The 16,828-nt window shown below is 39.8% G+C and overlaps 1 protein-coding gene across 12 annotated transcripts in view; it reads left to right on the forward strand.

The window, feature by feature from the left end:
* Positions 1–16,828, forward strand: part of CERT1 (ceramide transporter 1) — a 160,650-nt gene that overhangs the window by 38,303 nt on the left and 105,519 nt on the right. For 10 of the 12 annotated variants that reach the window (XM_038402056.2, XM_043515237.1, XM_038402054.2 and 7 more), the window contains one exon: positions 4,213–4,329. The exons of the other annotated variants lie outside the window; for them this stretch is intronic. In XM_038402056.2, the coding sequence (XP_038257984.1) occupies positions 4,213–4,329 (117 nt within the window). The remainder of the gene's footprint in view (positions 1–4,212; positions 4,330–16,828) is intronic. 12 annotated transcript variants of the gene reach the window in all.

Genomic DNA, 16,828 nt, shown 5'->3' on the forward strand with positions numbered 1-16,828 from the left:
CTTATGAAGAGAGACTGCAACTTTAATATTTTTTTCTCCATATTCATTGGAAAGTAAAGAAGTATGAAATCTGTTCCATGGTTTATTTTCTGTTTGTTAACTCTATATAGAAAGTTTATAATGGTTGGGTATTAAATAGTTTTGTTACTAGTACCAGTCAGCTGATTGGTTGTAGTGTGTGCTGCACTTCTGAAGGGAGATTACAGTTCTGAGGCTCATGGCCAAAAAAGCATTTGCCATTTCATGATAATATTGTTGCTAAGTTATGTTTAATAACCTAATAATTTTAAAATTAAGCAAATGAAAAATATCATCTTCTTGAAACTTTGTTTTCTTCCTTAAACTGATAGAGTAGAGAGAGAACTCAGAACAGCATATTGTCTTCTCATACATACTGTGTCTTAGGCTAATTCTCATATTGTGAAGGAAATACTAGCTGAAACAGTTATACACACACCACTAATATGTTGTTATCCTTGGAACCATGAGTTCTATGTCATAGATCCTAAGGTAGATAAAAAGAGGATGAGACCAGAGATTAAAGGGGAGGAAGTACAGTTGCCCTTCTGTTAAAACTAGAGAAGAGGTCCCCTTCCTCTTTCTGGTTTGGGTAAGCCAAACAACTTAGTGTTCTAATAAATCCCACCTTCTTGGGTGTTGTGAGAATTCACCCTCTTGTTTGTGTCTAATCATTGGATGAGGCACAGACTGCCGTTTACCTCCTCTTCCTATTTCTGCATCTGAACAGGGAGGACCCTGGATCACATGCTCTGGCATCTGAAAAAGAATGCATTTTTATTAGCCTTGAATATATTGCTATTCTGGAGGGTTGTGGCTATCTCCTGACTTGGCATTAATAAAATTTCATGGCTCTGTGCTTTTATATAAATATAATATTATGACACTTAGTATTTCATATTTTCAAAGCGCTTGTATCTTTACAACAGCCCTGTGAGGTAAGCAATTTTTCTCATTTTGAATAAGGAATATAAAAGCTGTCATTTGCCCAAAGCTATACAGTTAATAGTTGGCACAGCCAGGGATTGAGATCAGGAGTTCCTGATTCCCAGCCCTATGACCAGTTCACTAGATTAACTGCTGTGTTTTTAGTATATAAATATTGCCTACAAAAAAAACTGTTAAAATAATGTTAAACTTTGTGAAGCAAAGCACTCCAGTTAGGAAATGTCAGTATTAAGGTTGCCTGTGCAATCTTAATTCAGTTCTCTTGTGTGTATGTGTTATGATAGCCTGTACGTACTTGATCCTATATTGCTCTTCAGAGCGAGGCAGGAATCTGAGCTGGTTAGCTAGGGAAACAGTATCGGCAGCTCTTTTTGAGGCAGCCTAATGTTTGTGGAGAGAGGCAAGTAATTTACCAATTAAGCCTCTTTTCCTGTCTCCCTCCACAGTCTAACTGCATTCGTTCTTTGTTCAGCTCCTTCTTCTGTCTCTTGCTGCTGTTGCCTCCTTATAGAGCTTGTTATATCTATCCATGGTGCTGTCAGACAGAGGCAGCCAAGTATCTAATCACTCATTCCCTGCTGCCCTAGCTATAAACATACTGTTAATGTTTTATTTTAAAATCAATTTTAATCGGAGCTATCCTACCCATGAGTGATTGCAGATCTCTGCACATGTGAATTGGTGACTTCTAATATTCTGTTTTGAAAGGTAGAAATGGACTGAAAATGAGGCACTTAAGAAATTTTTAAACTATTATTTTTTAGTATTGTTGTTTCTAAGTATTCCTGATTCCTGAAATGCTGTGGTTAAAAAATCAACACTTTAACCTAAAATGATCACCCATTCCTTTATTTCAATACAGTCTACATAGTAAGTTACATTTGGGAGATGGGAGGTTAAAATAAATAACTTAGATGTCGGCCTTAACTATGAAGTCTCTGTTAAATGAGAGAAATGATTAATATTGAGATTTTTATGTATTCTAAAATGGTTCATGTGGCATAGCCCAAAGCAGGAGTTCACAACCTTTTTTCTTTGAGTCCCCAATATGCTATTAAAAAAACTCCACACCCACCCGTGCCACAATAAATAGTATTCTGCATATAAAAGCCCAGGCTGGTGTTATGGGGTAGCAAGCAGGGCAATTGCCTGTGGCCCCATGCCACAAGGGGCCCCACAAAGCTACATTGCTCAGGCTTTGGCTTCAGCCCCAGATGGCAGGGCTCAGGGCCCTGGGCTTCTACCCATACATGAGGCTTCAGCTTTCTGCCTTGGGCCCTCGCAAGTGTAATGCTGGCCCTGCTTGGTAGACTGCCAGAAACCTGCTCACAGTCCCCCCAGGGGGCTCCGGAACCCTGATTGAGAACCACTGTCCCGAAGTATTTTCTACCATGCTTTCTGAATGCATAGTAATGTTTAAGTATTTGAAGAGAGAACATGACAGGCCACATGTCAAATCAGCCTCTGAAATTGTGTAGGCAAACTGCATGCAAAGTCTCTGTGCACTTGTAAACAAGTCACCCAGTGTGTGTTGCCAGTTTCCATTTCATATGTGAAAGTCGAATGTATGTAATTTCAGAGACTGCAGTTAAATATTTGAGTTCCATATTTGAGATTGTGAGCTAGTCCTTGTACTAAGACAGAGGTGGGCAAAGTAGGCCTGAGGGCCACATCTGGCCCTTTGGACATTTTAATCCGTCCCTCAAGGTCCCGCTGGGAAGCGGGGTCCATGGCTTGCCCTGCTCCAGCGCTCCGGTTGGGGAGTGGGGCCAGGGGCTTGCCCTGCTCCGCGCAGTTCCTGGAAGGAGCGGCATATCACACACACACACACACCCTGCAATCTGGCTCCTACATGTGAGGACAGCCAAAGGACGCTGCACACTGCCCTTGCCCCAAGTACCACCCCCACAGCTCCCATTGGCCGGGAACCATGGCTAATGGGAGCTGCAGGGGTGGTACCCGCAGACGGGGCAGAGTGCAGAAGTGCCTGGCCGTGCCTCCGTGTAGGAGCCAGAGGGGGAGCATGCCACTGCTTCTGGGAGCTGCTTGAGGTAGGCACTGCCCGGAGCCTGCACTTCCAACCCCCTTCCCCCACACATGCCTCAACCCCCTGCCGCAGCCCTGATCCCCCTTTTGCCCTCTGAACTCCTTGGTTCCAGCCCAGAGCACCCTCCTGTACCCCAAACCCTCAGCCCCACCCCAGACCCAGCCAGTGCCCTCACCCCCTTCCGCAGCCCAACCACCAATTTCATGAGCATTCATGGCCTGCCATACAATTTCCATACCTGGATGTGGCCCTCCAGCCAAAAAGTGTGCCCACCCCTGTACTAAGATACCCGTTACCCTATAATAATCAACTTCTAATGTTGATTGTGGTTTCTGTATGTAACATTTAAAGGCATGTTTTTAAGTAACTTTTTGTCAACTTATTGTTACTGGTGTTCACAGTATCGGTATACTGTAACGTCCCATTATTGTGTATTCTTTTAAATTTTCTGTTAGCCTTTTGATTAAATGTGATTGTCTGGGAATTTTGAAGGTTCTTTGTGGTCTGTCAGACCATACTTTTGTCTGTCAACTAGCATTGCATTTGTATGATTCTATGTGAACACAAATGTTTAGTAGGTAATCTATCTTACGATTTTATATTGCTGCCCATTACTACAGTATCTGAACAGTATCTAAAATCAGTAGTAGTCGCCTTAGTGGACTTCATGGAGTGTCTGCCTCTCCTCTTTTTTCTCAAGTTAAAACTCAGCTGGGGGTATTTATTAGTTTTTGCTTTTTTAGTCTGCTATAAGATTGTGTTTGTGTTTGTTTGTATTTGGCTGGGGGAAGAAGTGTTTGATCTATGCTTGGGTAGAATCCCATGAATACTTTTTTTCAGTGTTTTTAAATGGATCTTGTGGTGGTTGCTATAATGTTTCATCAGCTCTTACTATATGCAATATGTCATGCTGTAAACTTCTGCTGGCTGTTTTCTGGGTTGGTGTAAGGTGTAATTTATTGGTTTAACATTTTTTTTTAAACGTAAAATGTATTTAAAATTCTTATTTAGACCCACCATACAAAATGGAGCTAATAGTATAATAGGAATTTAATTAACTCCATAGTTAAAAAAGCAAAGAGTGTGGTCTTCAACACCTTATAGCTAGACTCTCAGCATTCTGCTTGATATAGCTAATCTTTATTATGCTTAATTCTAGCTGTGCTTCTCATATTCCCCTTTTTTGTTTCCCTCCACAGCCTCATGATTTTGATGAATGCAGATTTGACATTAGCGTAAATGATAGTGTTTGGTACCTACGAGCTCAGGATCCTGATCATAGACAACAATGGATAGATGCGATAGAACAACACAAGGTATGGCTTCTGATTAGATATCAATTTTGAAAGGAAAAAAAAAATATGCTTATGGAGAGTTGTACATCTGAATCTGCAGTCATTAAAATACTTACAAAGGTACACGTGATCTAAAAATATATGTTCTTGAATATAATTTAAAAGGGCAAATAGAGCTTTTAGAAACCTGCTTCAAAAATAATGGAACAAAAAAAAGCAAAAACTAAAAACATTAACTTTTCTTGAGTATCTGTTAGCCAATACCTGATTTTACCATAGGTACATCCGTACATTTCAAAGATTTGGCCTTTTCTGTCTGTTAAGGCTGTTTAGACTCTCATCTCACACTTGTGACTACTGCATTCTGTTCTCCCTCTGACCTTAATGTCACCCAAATCACTTAAGTCAGCACTTAGGCACTTTTGAAAACTTTATTCTGTACAGACCTGGAGTAAGAGACTATCCCATCCTGAAGTTTTTTCTCTCTTTATTTGTGCTGTTTCTAGCACAATAGCTCCCCTATCTTTGGTGTCCTCAGATACTATGGTAATAACTTAGGTTTACCTATTTTTATTTTTTTCTTTATGAACTTCCAGCAGTGTTTTCACTGGTATATACTATATATACTGAGACTCTTACATTTTCTCCTTTTATCAGGTACAGTTTAAACACCACATGTGCATTACCATTCTGAAATCTTTTGCGTTAAATTGCATTTGGTTGTGTAGAAAGTGTTCTTAGCAAATATACTTACTTGATTAAAAATACTTTTCTATTAGTAGATAATAGTTTCTGAATATCTTTCCTGTATTGTACCTTTTATGTCGTCAATTTAAGGTGTATCCAGCACACTTTTGAGTATAGAATTAGTCCCAAACCAGAATTTCTTTTTGTGCAGTCTGTTGTAGAGGTGGTAAGAGGAAGTGATGTAAAACTTGAAACAATGTCAGTTTGGCAGTCCACTTTGCATCACTTCTTCTGCAATACCTAAAGAGAGCTCTCAACTAATAATGGATAGATCAAGCAAGGTGTTGGGTGTAGATTTTTTTAACATATCTGAAGTTGAACATATTTTGCCCAAATTCCTTCTCTATTAACCCTTTATGTGTTGGTCCTCTTCAGGAATGGGAATGTGGGAAAAGATGGAACTAACAAGATGCGCTTACACCTTGACCTTGCTTGTATTGTCCCATTCGCCACCCCGTTTGTCTTTAGATTGTAAACTCTTGACAGCAGGGACTCTCTCTTATTTGGTGCAAAGCCTAGCAAACTGGGGCCTCTGGTAATACCATAATATCAGTAATACAGGAGTTCTCTCCAATACTCTCCCAATCCTTTGATTCCAGGCCAGTGGGGTTTGCTGTTGCAACATTTCCCAACTCCTTTGCAAGTTTTGTTCTGCTAATTGGTGATTTCCTGCCATTTGTATTCTGGGACAGAAATGGCGTTCTGGAGAGCATTTTGTCCAGCAGCTGCATGGGCTGTAGGTGATTACATGTGAAATTCTCTTGAAGAGCTGGAACAGCACCATGATAGACAAGATTTCCCTTGACTGCGGGAAGAGGAGTGGGTAAAGTGAAAATTGTCATCCTTCCATATGAGGGCTTAGGAGTTAGAGCTCTAGGATCTTCACTACTAGTCCTGAGAATTGTGTACACACTCGTGGAAAAGACTAGTGTAAGGGGAGGAGTTGCAGTAGAAGATTAAGTCCCTGCAGACTCTTAGAATTTAGGAGCCTTTCAGACTGGGTAATTTGCTAGTTTCTCTTCCCGTGTCGTCCTCAAAGTTGAGGGGAAGAGAGATGCTGTCATTTTAGTTCTGATCTAGGAAGCACCAGACGTTATATATATGTTCAATTCTTATAAATTCAGTGTGTGGTAAGCTACTTTTGGTCAGATCTGAGCAAATGAATTGGTGTTCATGTCCGTTTTCTGTAGATAACTTACATTCTGATCAAATGTAGTTGAATTGCAAAGCTTTAAAAAAAAAAAAAGTTGAATTGAGCAGAAAATTTTGCACACCAGTTTCCCCCCAGTCAGACTATGGGGGAGATAAAGCAAAGAAATAAGCTTAACTGATCTTAAACTTTTCCTCTGCACCTTCCCAGGGGAATTTTCTTGTACTTTCTCATTCTTTTTGAAGATGTCTCGAGTTGCTAGTGAGAGCAAAGAAATCATGTTCACTCTATTTCAATATGTGCAAGTGTCCTAGTTGTATTAGTTTATCATTTTGAACCTCCAAATTTGAAGAATTGTCAGTGAAAGTTTGTCAATAAATACATTTTCCACAGAAGAAATTAGCTGTCAGTATTGCTTTAGGTACAAAGAAAAACAGTTTGGGCCTCTAATGGCATCATGCAGTGACTTTCTTTAGTGCTTACTCCAGTGTCCTTAGCGTTCTGGTTAATGGGAATTAAATCTGTGGATGAGTTTCTCAGTGCTGCAAAACCAGATAAGTGAACTTCTAGCTCCTCCTCTAAGTTGAAGTCAATTAGATGGAGGTTTTCTTTGTACTTTTAATATAGAGGTGGATTTCTGCTTTGTACTTTGATATTGGAAGATGGCAAAGGGTAAATTCTGATGGAAAGTGTATCAATTGAGAGAAGGGTCACAACCACAAGTGGGGAGCAGAAGCTATCTATGTATATAGCTGAACCCACAGACAATAGTTCAGGTTTTTTATTACCTTGGTGGTTTGTTAATGTAACACTACCAGACAGCATTGTTCTGAATCTGAAGTTGTTTTTGTTGATCCACTTTCTGTATAACCCAAATTTTCTAGGGTTTTTAAACCTAGATTTTTTTTTAGGGGGGGAGGGGAGGGGAGGGACAGGCCTTTACCCTTGTTGCTTTTGATTGTCTTTGTCAGGGTTCCCTCCCCACTCTGAACTCTAGGGTACAGATATGGGGACCCGCATGAAAGACCCCCTAAGCTTATTTCTACCAGCTTAGGTTAAAAACTTCCCCAAGGCACAGATCCCTATTTGTTCTTGGACTGAGGTATGCTGCCACCACTAAGTGATTTAACAAAGAACCAGGGAAAAGGACGACTTGGAGTGCCTCTTCCCCCAGCAATCCCACCAAGCCCTTACGCCCCCTTTCCTGGGGAGGCTTGAGAATAATATCCTAACCAATTGGTTACAAAACGATCAAAGACCCAAACCCCTCTGTCTTGGAACAATGGAAAAAATCAGTCAGATTCTTAAAAGAAGGATTTTATTTAAAAAAAAAAAGTAAAAATCATCTCTGTAAAATCAGGATGGAAAATATTTTACAGAGTATTTAGATTCAAAACAGAGGATTCCCCTCTGGCAAAAATCTTAGTTACAGTAAACAGGAATAAACCTCCCTCTTAGCACAGGGAAAATTCACAAGCAAAACAAAAGATAAACTAATCAGCTTTGCTGGCTTACCTATACTGGTTGCAATATTGGAACCTTGGATTAGGATGGGTTAGAGAAGATGGATTTCTGTCTGGTCCCTCTCAGTCCCAAGAGAGAACTGCCACAGAAACAAAGAACCCAAAACAAACCCTCCCCCCCCCTTCCGACTCCCCGATTTGAAAGCATCTCTTGTCCCCATTGGTTCCTTTGGTCAAGTGCCAGCCAGGTTATTTGAGCTTCTTAACCCCTTACAGGTAAGAAGGAATTTTAGGCTACCCTTGTGGTTGTGACAGTCTTCCTTTGACCTTTCTTATTTCATACAGCTTTGTGTATGTTTAGGAAAAGTAACAACTATTTTAAAATACAAAAACCAAACTCATGTCAATACAACAGTGGTCAGAGCACATCATTTACTATAATAAAGCAACAAATTATTTAATAAAAAACATTGAATATGTAATACAAGAAACCAAATACTCTGATCAAGACGAGGCTTGCACTGTGCTTCCATATAACATACCCGGTTATTCTCTGTCCTTAGCAGGCCTCTTCTCCTAAAATAATGGACATTAAACAAATTGGTGACACACTTGGTTTCTCAAGATGTGAAGATGTTTCAAGAGACCACTGTATTTACCAATAACTCTGACTTAGAGTATGATATCATTTAAAGTAACCTGCAATGTGAGGGGAAAGAAGTGGGGTTATTACCTTGTTTCTCTGCCTGAACACTTTATTTTTTTGTTCATACTTAAATGGTGTTGAAATTATTATTGCTATTAATAATAATAATAATAATAATTAATAATAAAGGGCATAATTCACACTAATTCAACCAGAAATTCCTTTATTAAATCTAAAGGCCATTAGCATTTATATAGCTGCTCTGAACATGCCTTAAATGTGTCTGCAATAACCATACCCATTTAGCCAGGTACTTAGAACTGGTTTATACCTGGCATGCTCAAACCTGTGTTGAATGTCTCTAACTTGGTCATAATTAATAACTGCTGTCTGAAGATTGTTTTTTGGTTTTAAGCGTTAATTCTTTGCCCAACGTTTACATCCCACATTGAGTAATTAAGAATGGTAATGATTTTTAGTTATAGTCAAAAACTTTAATACCCTGTTAATTCAGGCACCTGCCAAACTCTGCATAACAGCTGCCAGTGACACTCCCGTGAGTGTATTCTGGTCCTCCCAGGAAACCTCCGACAAAAACTGAAGCCCAATTTCCATATTAACTTCAAGAACGAGCTTTTTCGTGTCGGGCTGGGCCAGGGAGGAACTCTTTCAAGTGTTCTGTGGAGCGTGTATATATACCATATTCATGGCCATGATATCTGAACATTTCCATCATAGAGGAGCAAAAATGGCACAATTCCAATTTTTCATTTGCAGGTTATCTTTGAAGGACAATATCAGAGTTACTAAGCACAAAGATATATTCATATCTTGTTGAGGGGATCCTCCTATTGTTTCATGAGTCTTGTTCTTTCTAGACCTGCAGACTAATCAAAACCATTAAGGCAGCAGTGAACTTTAGGAATTGAAGATGGTGGTCTAACATTAGGACAGCTCCATTGTACATTTTTTTTCTAAATGTCCCCTTGCCCCTACTTTAAACTGATTTAAACTGCAATTACACTCTGGAAGACGACAAAGTTGACAGTGGAGTGTTCCACATTTCCTCTGTGACTTTGGTATCAAACTCAATTTGAAAGTTGTGTGTCTCATCATTGCAAACTCAACTTGGGATCTGAAAGTCTGCCTTTCTTGCTTCCATATCATTGTTAAAGGTCTGCCTTTGGACCTTAGTTAACAGTGTTGTTGTGTGAGCCAGAGTAGAATCAGCTAACATTCCCTGAGTGTACTGTTTCTATAGTGATGACAATATTTTAAATAAATTAATCTCTTTATAAAAGTAAGCAGATATGACTTTAGAATAATATCTAGTCTCTCTTACCAACTTTAGCATTTTAAAATGCCAGAATAAACCCTTGCATCACATAAAGAAATATGTGTACTTTAAGAAAACCCTAAATCTTGGTTCCTTTCCATGTTTTGGATACAAGCACGCCTCTAAAATACCTCTAGGTATTCTGGTTTTCAACAGGCAAATAAGCATGCCAGATACACTACCTGCTTCCATACTCTTGCAGATAGTACTGGTTCAGAATGTAACTTTTGAACTGGATTACATTTTGTGGTCAGATCATGTGTAATTTCTGTCCTTAGTTTTCAGCTAAATGTATGGAAGCTCTTCTAAATTTCCTCTCATCTTGGATACATTTGCAGCATTGGCTGTGACCAATCTGCATACTAGACATTTGAATTTTTTTTGTTTGTTATAGCTTTTACTGCTACTTGTAAGTATTCTGCTGTGTGTGCATTTCCTGATGTATCAATTGTTTCTGTAAGGAAGACATTTCCTTCTGTTATTACACAAGCACATAAACAGGACCATTGTGGACATTGCTTCACCCGTCAAGTCTCAGGTTAACAATTTAACCTTCTAGACCTTTTGCACACTGCTCAATTTTTCTTTCATAGACTTTATCAGCAGTTTGCCTGCGACATCTGCTCTGTTGGGTGGACTGTATTCTGGTCTTAATGACTGAATCGTGCTAATGAAGTGTGGCTTCTCAATCATACAGAAAGGAAAGTTTGTTGCATAAACAAACAGGGCAATTTTTTCATCAACTACCTCTTTTTGTAATCTGCTGGTTCTTACCACAAACTTACCTATGGTTGTTTCTGGATGATGGAGTTGTGTTTGGTTTTTTTTGGTTGTTTGTTTTTTTTTGCTACAGGTGATATACGGTGGTTATGTGACATACGTGATGTGACTGAAACACTATCATTGGCAGATAACTCCTGAAACTATAGAAAATGAGGGTGATCTTGAAGGTGGATAGTCTTCAGAATCCTGTATGTTCAGCATGGATTCTCCTAAACAAAATAAGTCAGTGCAGTTATTAAATTATTATTACCATACTGCTCATTTAGTATTACTCATTGCATTCAGTGACACTCAGTACTATTTTAGAGGTGAAATTGTAAAAGGAAGATCTGCCTATTTCAGGTATTTATTTTTTTATCGTTTTGTATCTAAAATGATAGTACCATAGAGTAACAACTATATTTTTTGCTCAAATATAAGAATTCAAGAATAGTCTGGAAGGAAGACAGGCAGTCCTTAAGAAAGGAGTATGAAATAAAAAAAAGTTTACCAATCTGAAGATCCTGCATGTTCAGACATGTTCCTTTCATCATCTTCAATGCAGCTTTCTCCTGAGAAGGAGTACTTCTCATGATGTTTCATTCGGGCAACCAGGCCTTTCATTTCTTTGTTGCACTGTTTGCATTTTGCATGCATGCCTGTCTTACCCACAGGTAGAGGAACTTCATTGAAATATTCTGGATCTGGGTCTCTTTTATGGCCTGCTGCCATTATAGGTTTTCCCTTCTAGTGAGAGAATGGTATGGTAGATATCAAATCAATGAAGGCTACACTCAGAAAGACCTCAAGACTTCTGCTGCTCAAACAGTTTCACATTTGTTTCTACTGCCTGTCCTTCCCTTCTCACATTTATCTGCAGACTTCTTCTCCTTGTCCAGATCTGTTCTGCCCCCAACAATCTTGTATTCATTGAACTTTTTGAAACTTTGCACTTTTAGAGAGAGGTAAGGGATTGACTCTGTGTACACAAATTTGCAGAGGGACAATAGGGTTGAGGTCTGTTGTTTCTCACCTCTTATTTATTTTATTTAAAAACATTTTTGCTGTTAACAAGCAGGTTCTCCGGAGACACACACCTACAGTTTGAGAACTGCAAAACTAAGCATCTCTGATGGTATCTTCTAGACTGAGCACTGAGTCCCATTGGGTAGGTAGATAGACTAATTAATTTAAATCTATACAGAAGCTCCTGGAACCTCAGATCGGGTTCCTAATCCATGAATTATTGGAACTCATTTGCAAAACTTTTCTTAAATATTACATGAATATATTGTCTCCTAGTATAGAATTAGAATTTATAATCCCTATTCCATGATGAGATATCTTTGAGCTATAATGACAGGTTTCAGAGTAGCAGCCGTGTTAGTCTGTATTCGCAAAAGGAAAAGGAGTACTTGTGGCACCTTAGAGACTAACAAATTTATTAGAGCATAAGCTTTCGTGAGCTACAGCTCACTCTACCAAATGCATCCGATGAAGTGAGCTGTAGCTCACGAAAGCTTATGCTCTAATAAATTTGTTAGTCTCTAAGGTGCCACAAGTACTCCTTTTCTCTTTGAGCTATAATGTATCTTTAGATGGTGGTTTGTTTTTTTTCCCTCAAAAAAAATCGGATTTAAATAAAAAAAAATTTTTTTTTAAATCATTGATTTTTTTTTTTTTATCCACCCTGCTTTTTTGGCCTTATGAGGACATACTTTGTACTTGGTATTACATTATAGTATAACAGTCTTATTATGTTGTAAGCGGTTATTGTGACTTCATAGTTGTATAATACGTTGCTATTTTGTCAATAGCTGTTATATACTGGATTTAGAAAAACTGTAGATGCTATCTGCCTCATTGACACTACTACCTAGTCTTATAACTCTTGTCTCTTGATGTTGCTTGAATTTGGAGTGGGAGAGGGATAGTACAATGGTCCTAGCAACCCCTTATCCCCATGCATTACTTTCCCTGAAGTCTTCTAATCCTCCCACTGAATAACTTAGTTTCAGTTCTGCAAAATAAGCACTTGAAGCAGTTTATAACTTATGGAACACCTATTGTAGTAAGGGAGATAAAATTGCACCGGAATTCTGTTCATATTCCAGTCTTCAAACCTTTTTAAAATTCATATGCATTGTCAGATTGGCTTAAAATTGGCATTCCAGTTCAGCACTTGGTGGAGGGAACCAGAGTGGCATTTGTGGTGAAAATGTTGATTCTTTTGATCAAGGAGTTCCTGACTTTCAGGCCCCCAACAAATACTGGTTGTTTTGTGGTTGGGGGGGTTTTCAGTTTTTGAGTGCACACGCATGCAAACAAAATGCTGGATAGAGCATCCGTATGAAACCAATGGCAGCATCTGTAAACCAAGCCTGGCTTATAACTATGTTGCGCAGATTGACTTCAAACTTCTGGGAGCTGTTCCTGGTTCTTAGCCATATAGGGAGAGGAAATGCACCCAAATTTGGCTATGATAAGCATCTGAAAGTTGCCATTTGCACATATTTAGTAGAGCTTTGTTAGTAGGCTCACATTACTCCAAACATTGCACTGGGCTCCATCCTGGGACTGCAGGATATATAGGAGCCAAACAGAACTCTTCTTGCAATTGTACCTCTTGGCTGCAATGGCACTGGCACAGGAGCAGAGCAGGTAGACTGTGACCTGTGTTCTCAGTGCTCTTCCAACTTGACTGGAATTACATGGGTCAGCAGCAAAAGGGAGACTGAGAAGGTTAAGGAGAGCATAGGACAGAGATGGGCAAACTACGGCCCGCAGGACCGTCCTGCCTGGCCCCTGCGTTCCTGGCAGGGGAGGCTAGCCCCCGGCCCCTCCTCCGCTGTCCCCTCTTCCCTGCAGTTATGCCGCTGTGCGGGTAGTGAAGTTGCACCCGCCCACCTCCCAGGCTTTCCAATAAGCCTGTCCTGCTGCTCTGAGCAGCATGGTAAGGGGGTGGGGGGAGACGAGTTCGGATAAGGGGCAGGAGGTCCCAGGGGCAGTCAGGGGACGGGGCGGCTGGATGGGGTGGGGGGTTGGGGGGTGGTCAGGAGACAGGGAGCAGTGGGGGTTGAATGGGGGTGGGGTCCTGGGAGGGAGGGGGACAGGGGGATGGGAGGTTTGGATGGGGGGGTAGAGTCCCAGGGGGCAGTTAGGCGCAGGGAGTCCCAGGAGGGGATGGTGAGGGGAGAAGGAGCGGGGCGGGGGGGTTGGATGGGTCGGAGGTTCTGAGGTGGGCAGTCAGGGGGTGGGAAGTGGGAGGGGGTGGATATGGGGCAGAGGCACAGCCTTCCCTACCCAGCCCTCCATACAGTTTCGCAACCCCAATGTAGCCCTCGGGCCACAAAGTTTATCCATCCCTGGCATAGGAGATGATTGGGGGCTAAAACAAGCTGGAAGTGGTGGTGTGAAATATATAATGAAGGTGGAAACAGGAACAAAAGGAGGTCAGTTTCATGGACCGAAGAGATCAGGTTAAGGGAAACCGGGGCAGTTGCATAACCAGAAGCTCTCTCTTTCCTCCAGAATGTAATATTGATCTAGGATTTCTAAATATCAGTGTTCCTTTCCTGCTGTTTATAATTCTTTTTACTCAAGGGGCGGAGGTAAGTACTGTGAATCTATTGGTTGCAATGCTGCTAACCCATGTGGGAGTCAGCATGGTTCCACATGACAGAATTTCCTAGAAAATCCCATAAGAACCAATTCAGTATTTAATGCAGGGTTTGGATTGTTTGCAGTAACTAAGGCCTCAGGCTACACACAGAAGATGAGAATAAAACAAGATATTAAAAAACTTCCTATTCAGTGAACTACATCTATCCTGTGCAGTGAATGAGGCATGTGTCTTGGGGAAAATAGTATGTAACCATGTAATTAGATGGTATCGTAATACCTACACTCAACTGGGCTGACTTAAGAGTGCTCAAACAACCTTCATTATGGAATTTTCTAGCTTTCTGGAAGTGATGAATGACTGTCAGGCCATTCGAAGCCTGTTCTTTATTTTTAGGAGTATCTAAAATACTCCCTTGGTTTACAACCAACACCTTAACTCTTTCAGGTAAGGGCTTAAAGCTCCCAATCTACTTTTCTGACAACCTAACTAATCCTTGTACAAAACTCAGCTTTACGTCCCTGATAGCTATGGTTAAACATCAACAGGTGGGGAGGCTTTCTCAGGCCTTCTTTTTATGTACCATAAAAGAAGCAGAAAACGCCCAAATTATTTTTTTTCTTTTCATTACCTTTAGTGATCCTCCCAAGAGAACCCATATATTCGTCTGACCCAGCTAAGAGTGTACTTTGATATTGCATTTCCTTTTTATCCAAATGTAGTATTTAAAATGCATTTTCACTGTGTTTTCTAAGTAGAACTCTCCAACACAGTTACAAATCTGTATCTTAAAGACAATGCATTTTGCTATTGTAACAGCAAATTTACAAGGTCTGAAGAGGTAGTGTCTGTAGAGGCAGCAAATTCCACAGTTTCCTTGATTAAATTTAGGATAACAGCTTGAAGGATTTTTCATGGACTAGTGTTGATACTTTCTACCCATCCTTAAAAAATACTATATTGTTATAATTCTTGTTGAAGCTTTTAATCCAAACCTTTTTTGAGATGAGCAAGGGAAAAAGGGTAGACTCTTTCAGAAAGTGAAATACTACATTTTTCCCAAAAATTGCACCTATTATGTGGCTTACCTAGTTAACCTGGAACTTTGCAAAGAAATCTTCCTGATTGAAATGTCAAGTGTAAAATTTCAGGTTAAAAGGTCAAAATTGGTCTTCCAGGTTACACAATTTTAAATTAATTGGCTACCATGGTTCCATAATACTAAATAAAGTTGGGGAAAATTACTTTGTTTACTGTAACTATTTCTAAGTTTATTTTTTTTAAGTCTTCTGATTTAAAAATTCCCTTGGATTAGTTAATCCAGCATTTTATGGACTATTTACTGGGTGTTTTAAGTGTAAAATTCTTTGTTGGTTACTAAGTGGGTAGGTAGCTCTAAGTAGGTTGCTGAAGTTCCTTGTTAACAGAACTATATTTGTAAGACTTAGGGTAGCATGTCACAAGGAGGGTGTTTATCTTTCAAGTATGAAAGCCAAGGCTGTACGAGTTTTGTAACTGCATTCCATTGTACTCTGAACAGAAAACGTTGATTTAAACTGAACTTTGTTTCATTTTGAGTGTGAGCATACTTAGAAAAGACATGGATGAGTAGCTAGTAACAGAGGAGAAATGTAAACTGTTTCAGGTTCATGCATTAGAACTAGATTGGAGTTTGCTACTCTATGTATTTGTCATCATCTTTGCTTTTGTATGCGTTCTGAGTGTCCTGAGCCTTGGCCAAATCAAAAGCTTCCCAGATACAGCTTGTAAAGTGCTTGTGAACTGCCTAAATCTCTGCAAATCTGAGAAGGGAGACTCTGGTTGATCCTTGCTTTTCAAGGTTTTGCAATCAAGAAAATCATCTTGAGTTCTTAAGTTTTATTGAACTTTTTAAAATTCCCCAAATTCTGGAGGCAACAGTGTGTCAAACTGGATTACTCCTGTATCTGATGATCCATGTGTATATATTAGGTATGTTGAAGAGAGGATTCGCTGGATTTTTACAGTTCAGGACAGTCTCATCTAAAGGTACTGCACCACGAAATACCATTTTACCATTTATGATTGGGGTGGAAGATGCAAGCCTTGCTCTGTTAATTTAGATGGATTAAATAGGCCAGAGATGTTAACATAACCTGGTCACTGTTCAGCATTTAACAGTGTTAAACAAGGTTTGGAATTTGGTATACGGAGATCTTAGCCAGCTTAGTACCATGGATCAAACACCATTAAAGATAAAGAAAAGGAGGAAAAACAGTTGAAGCATTTGAAGTGTAAAGTATTAAATAAGTCTTTCAATTTGACAACATTCGTTGTTCCCTTTCTGTTTAGCTGGAGAGATTTTAGTTTAACAGTCTTTTAGGTGTTATTAAAGATGGTGGTAACTGTTCTTTTGGGGAAAAGAGAAGTTAGTTGAGATGAGCACGAGCGGTGGTGGCGGCGGCGGCAGCTGCTAAGTCGGATCCCTTCTTATCCCAGCTAAAGCTGATAGATTTGGTAATGTTATCTGGGTCCCTCTCTCTGGTTTGGTGTGGTCAGAACATCTCTCAGGATTACGATGATGAAGGCCTGGAGTCCAGAAAATGGTGGGGGTGGCAGCCATGCTGGTGAAGATTGTGCTAGTAACCTCAGTCTGTTCTTTCTCCATATTTCCTACCATCTCCAAAGTCTCTCTCTTTAAGGACCCAAAAAGGGAGTGATGGGTGGAATAGCCTATCTCATCATTATTTTGTTCACCAGTTAGGCCAAACATGCAACACATCGGTTTTGGTTAGTTAATTTCTGGACCCATATT

This window comes from Dermochelys coriacea, chromosome 5 (genome assembly GCF_009764565.3).
Source record: "Dermochelys coriacea isolate rDerCor1 chromosome 5, rDerCor1.pri.v4, whole genome shotgun sequence".
Taxonomy (NCBI): domain Eukaryota; kingdom Metazoa; phylum Chordata; order Testudines; family Dermochelyidae; genus Dermochelys; species Dermochelys coriacea.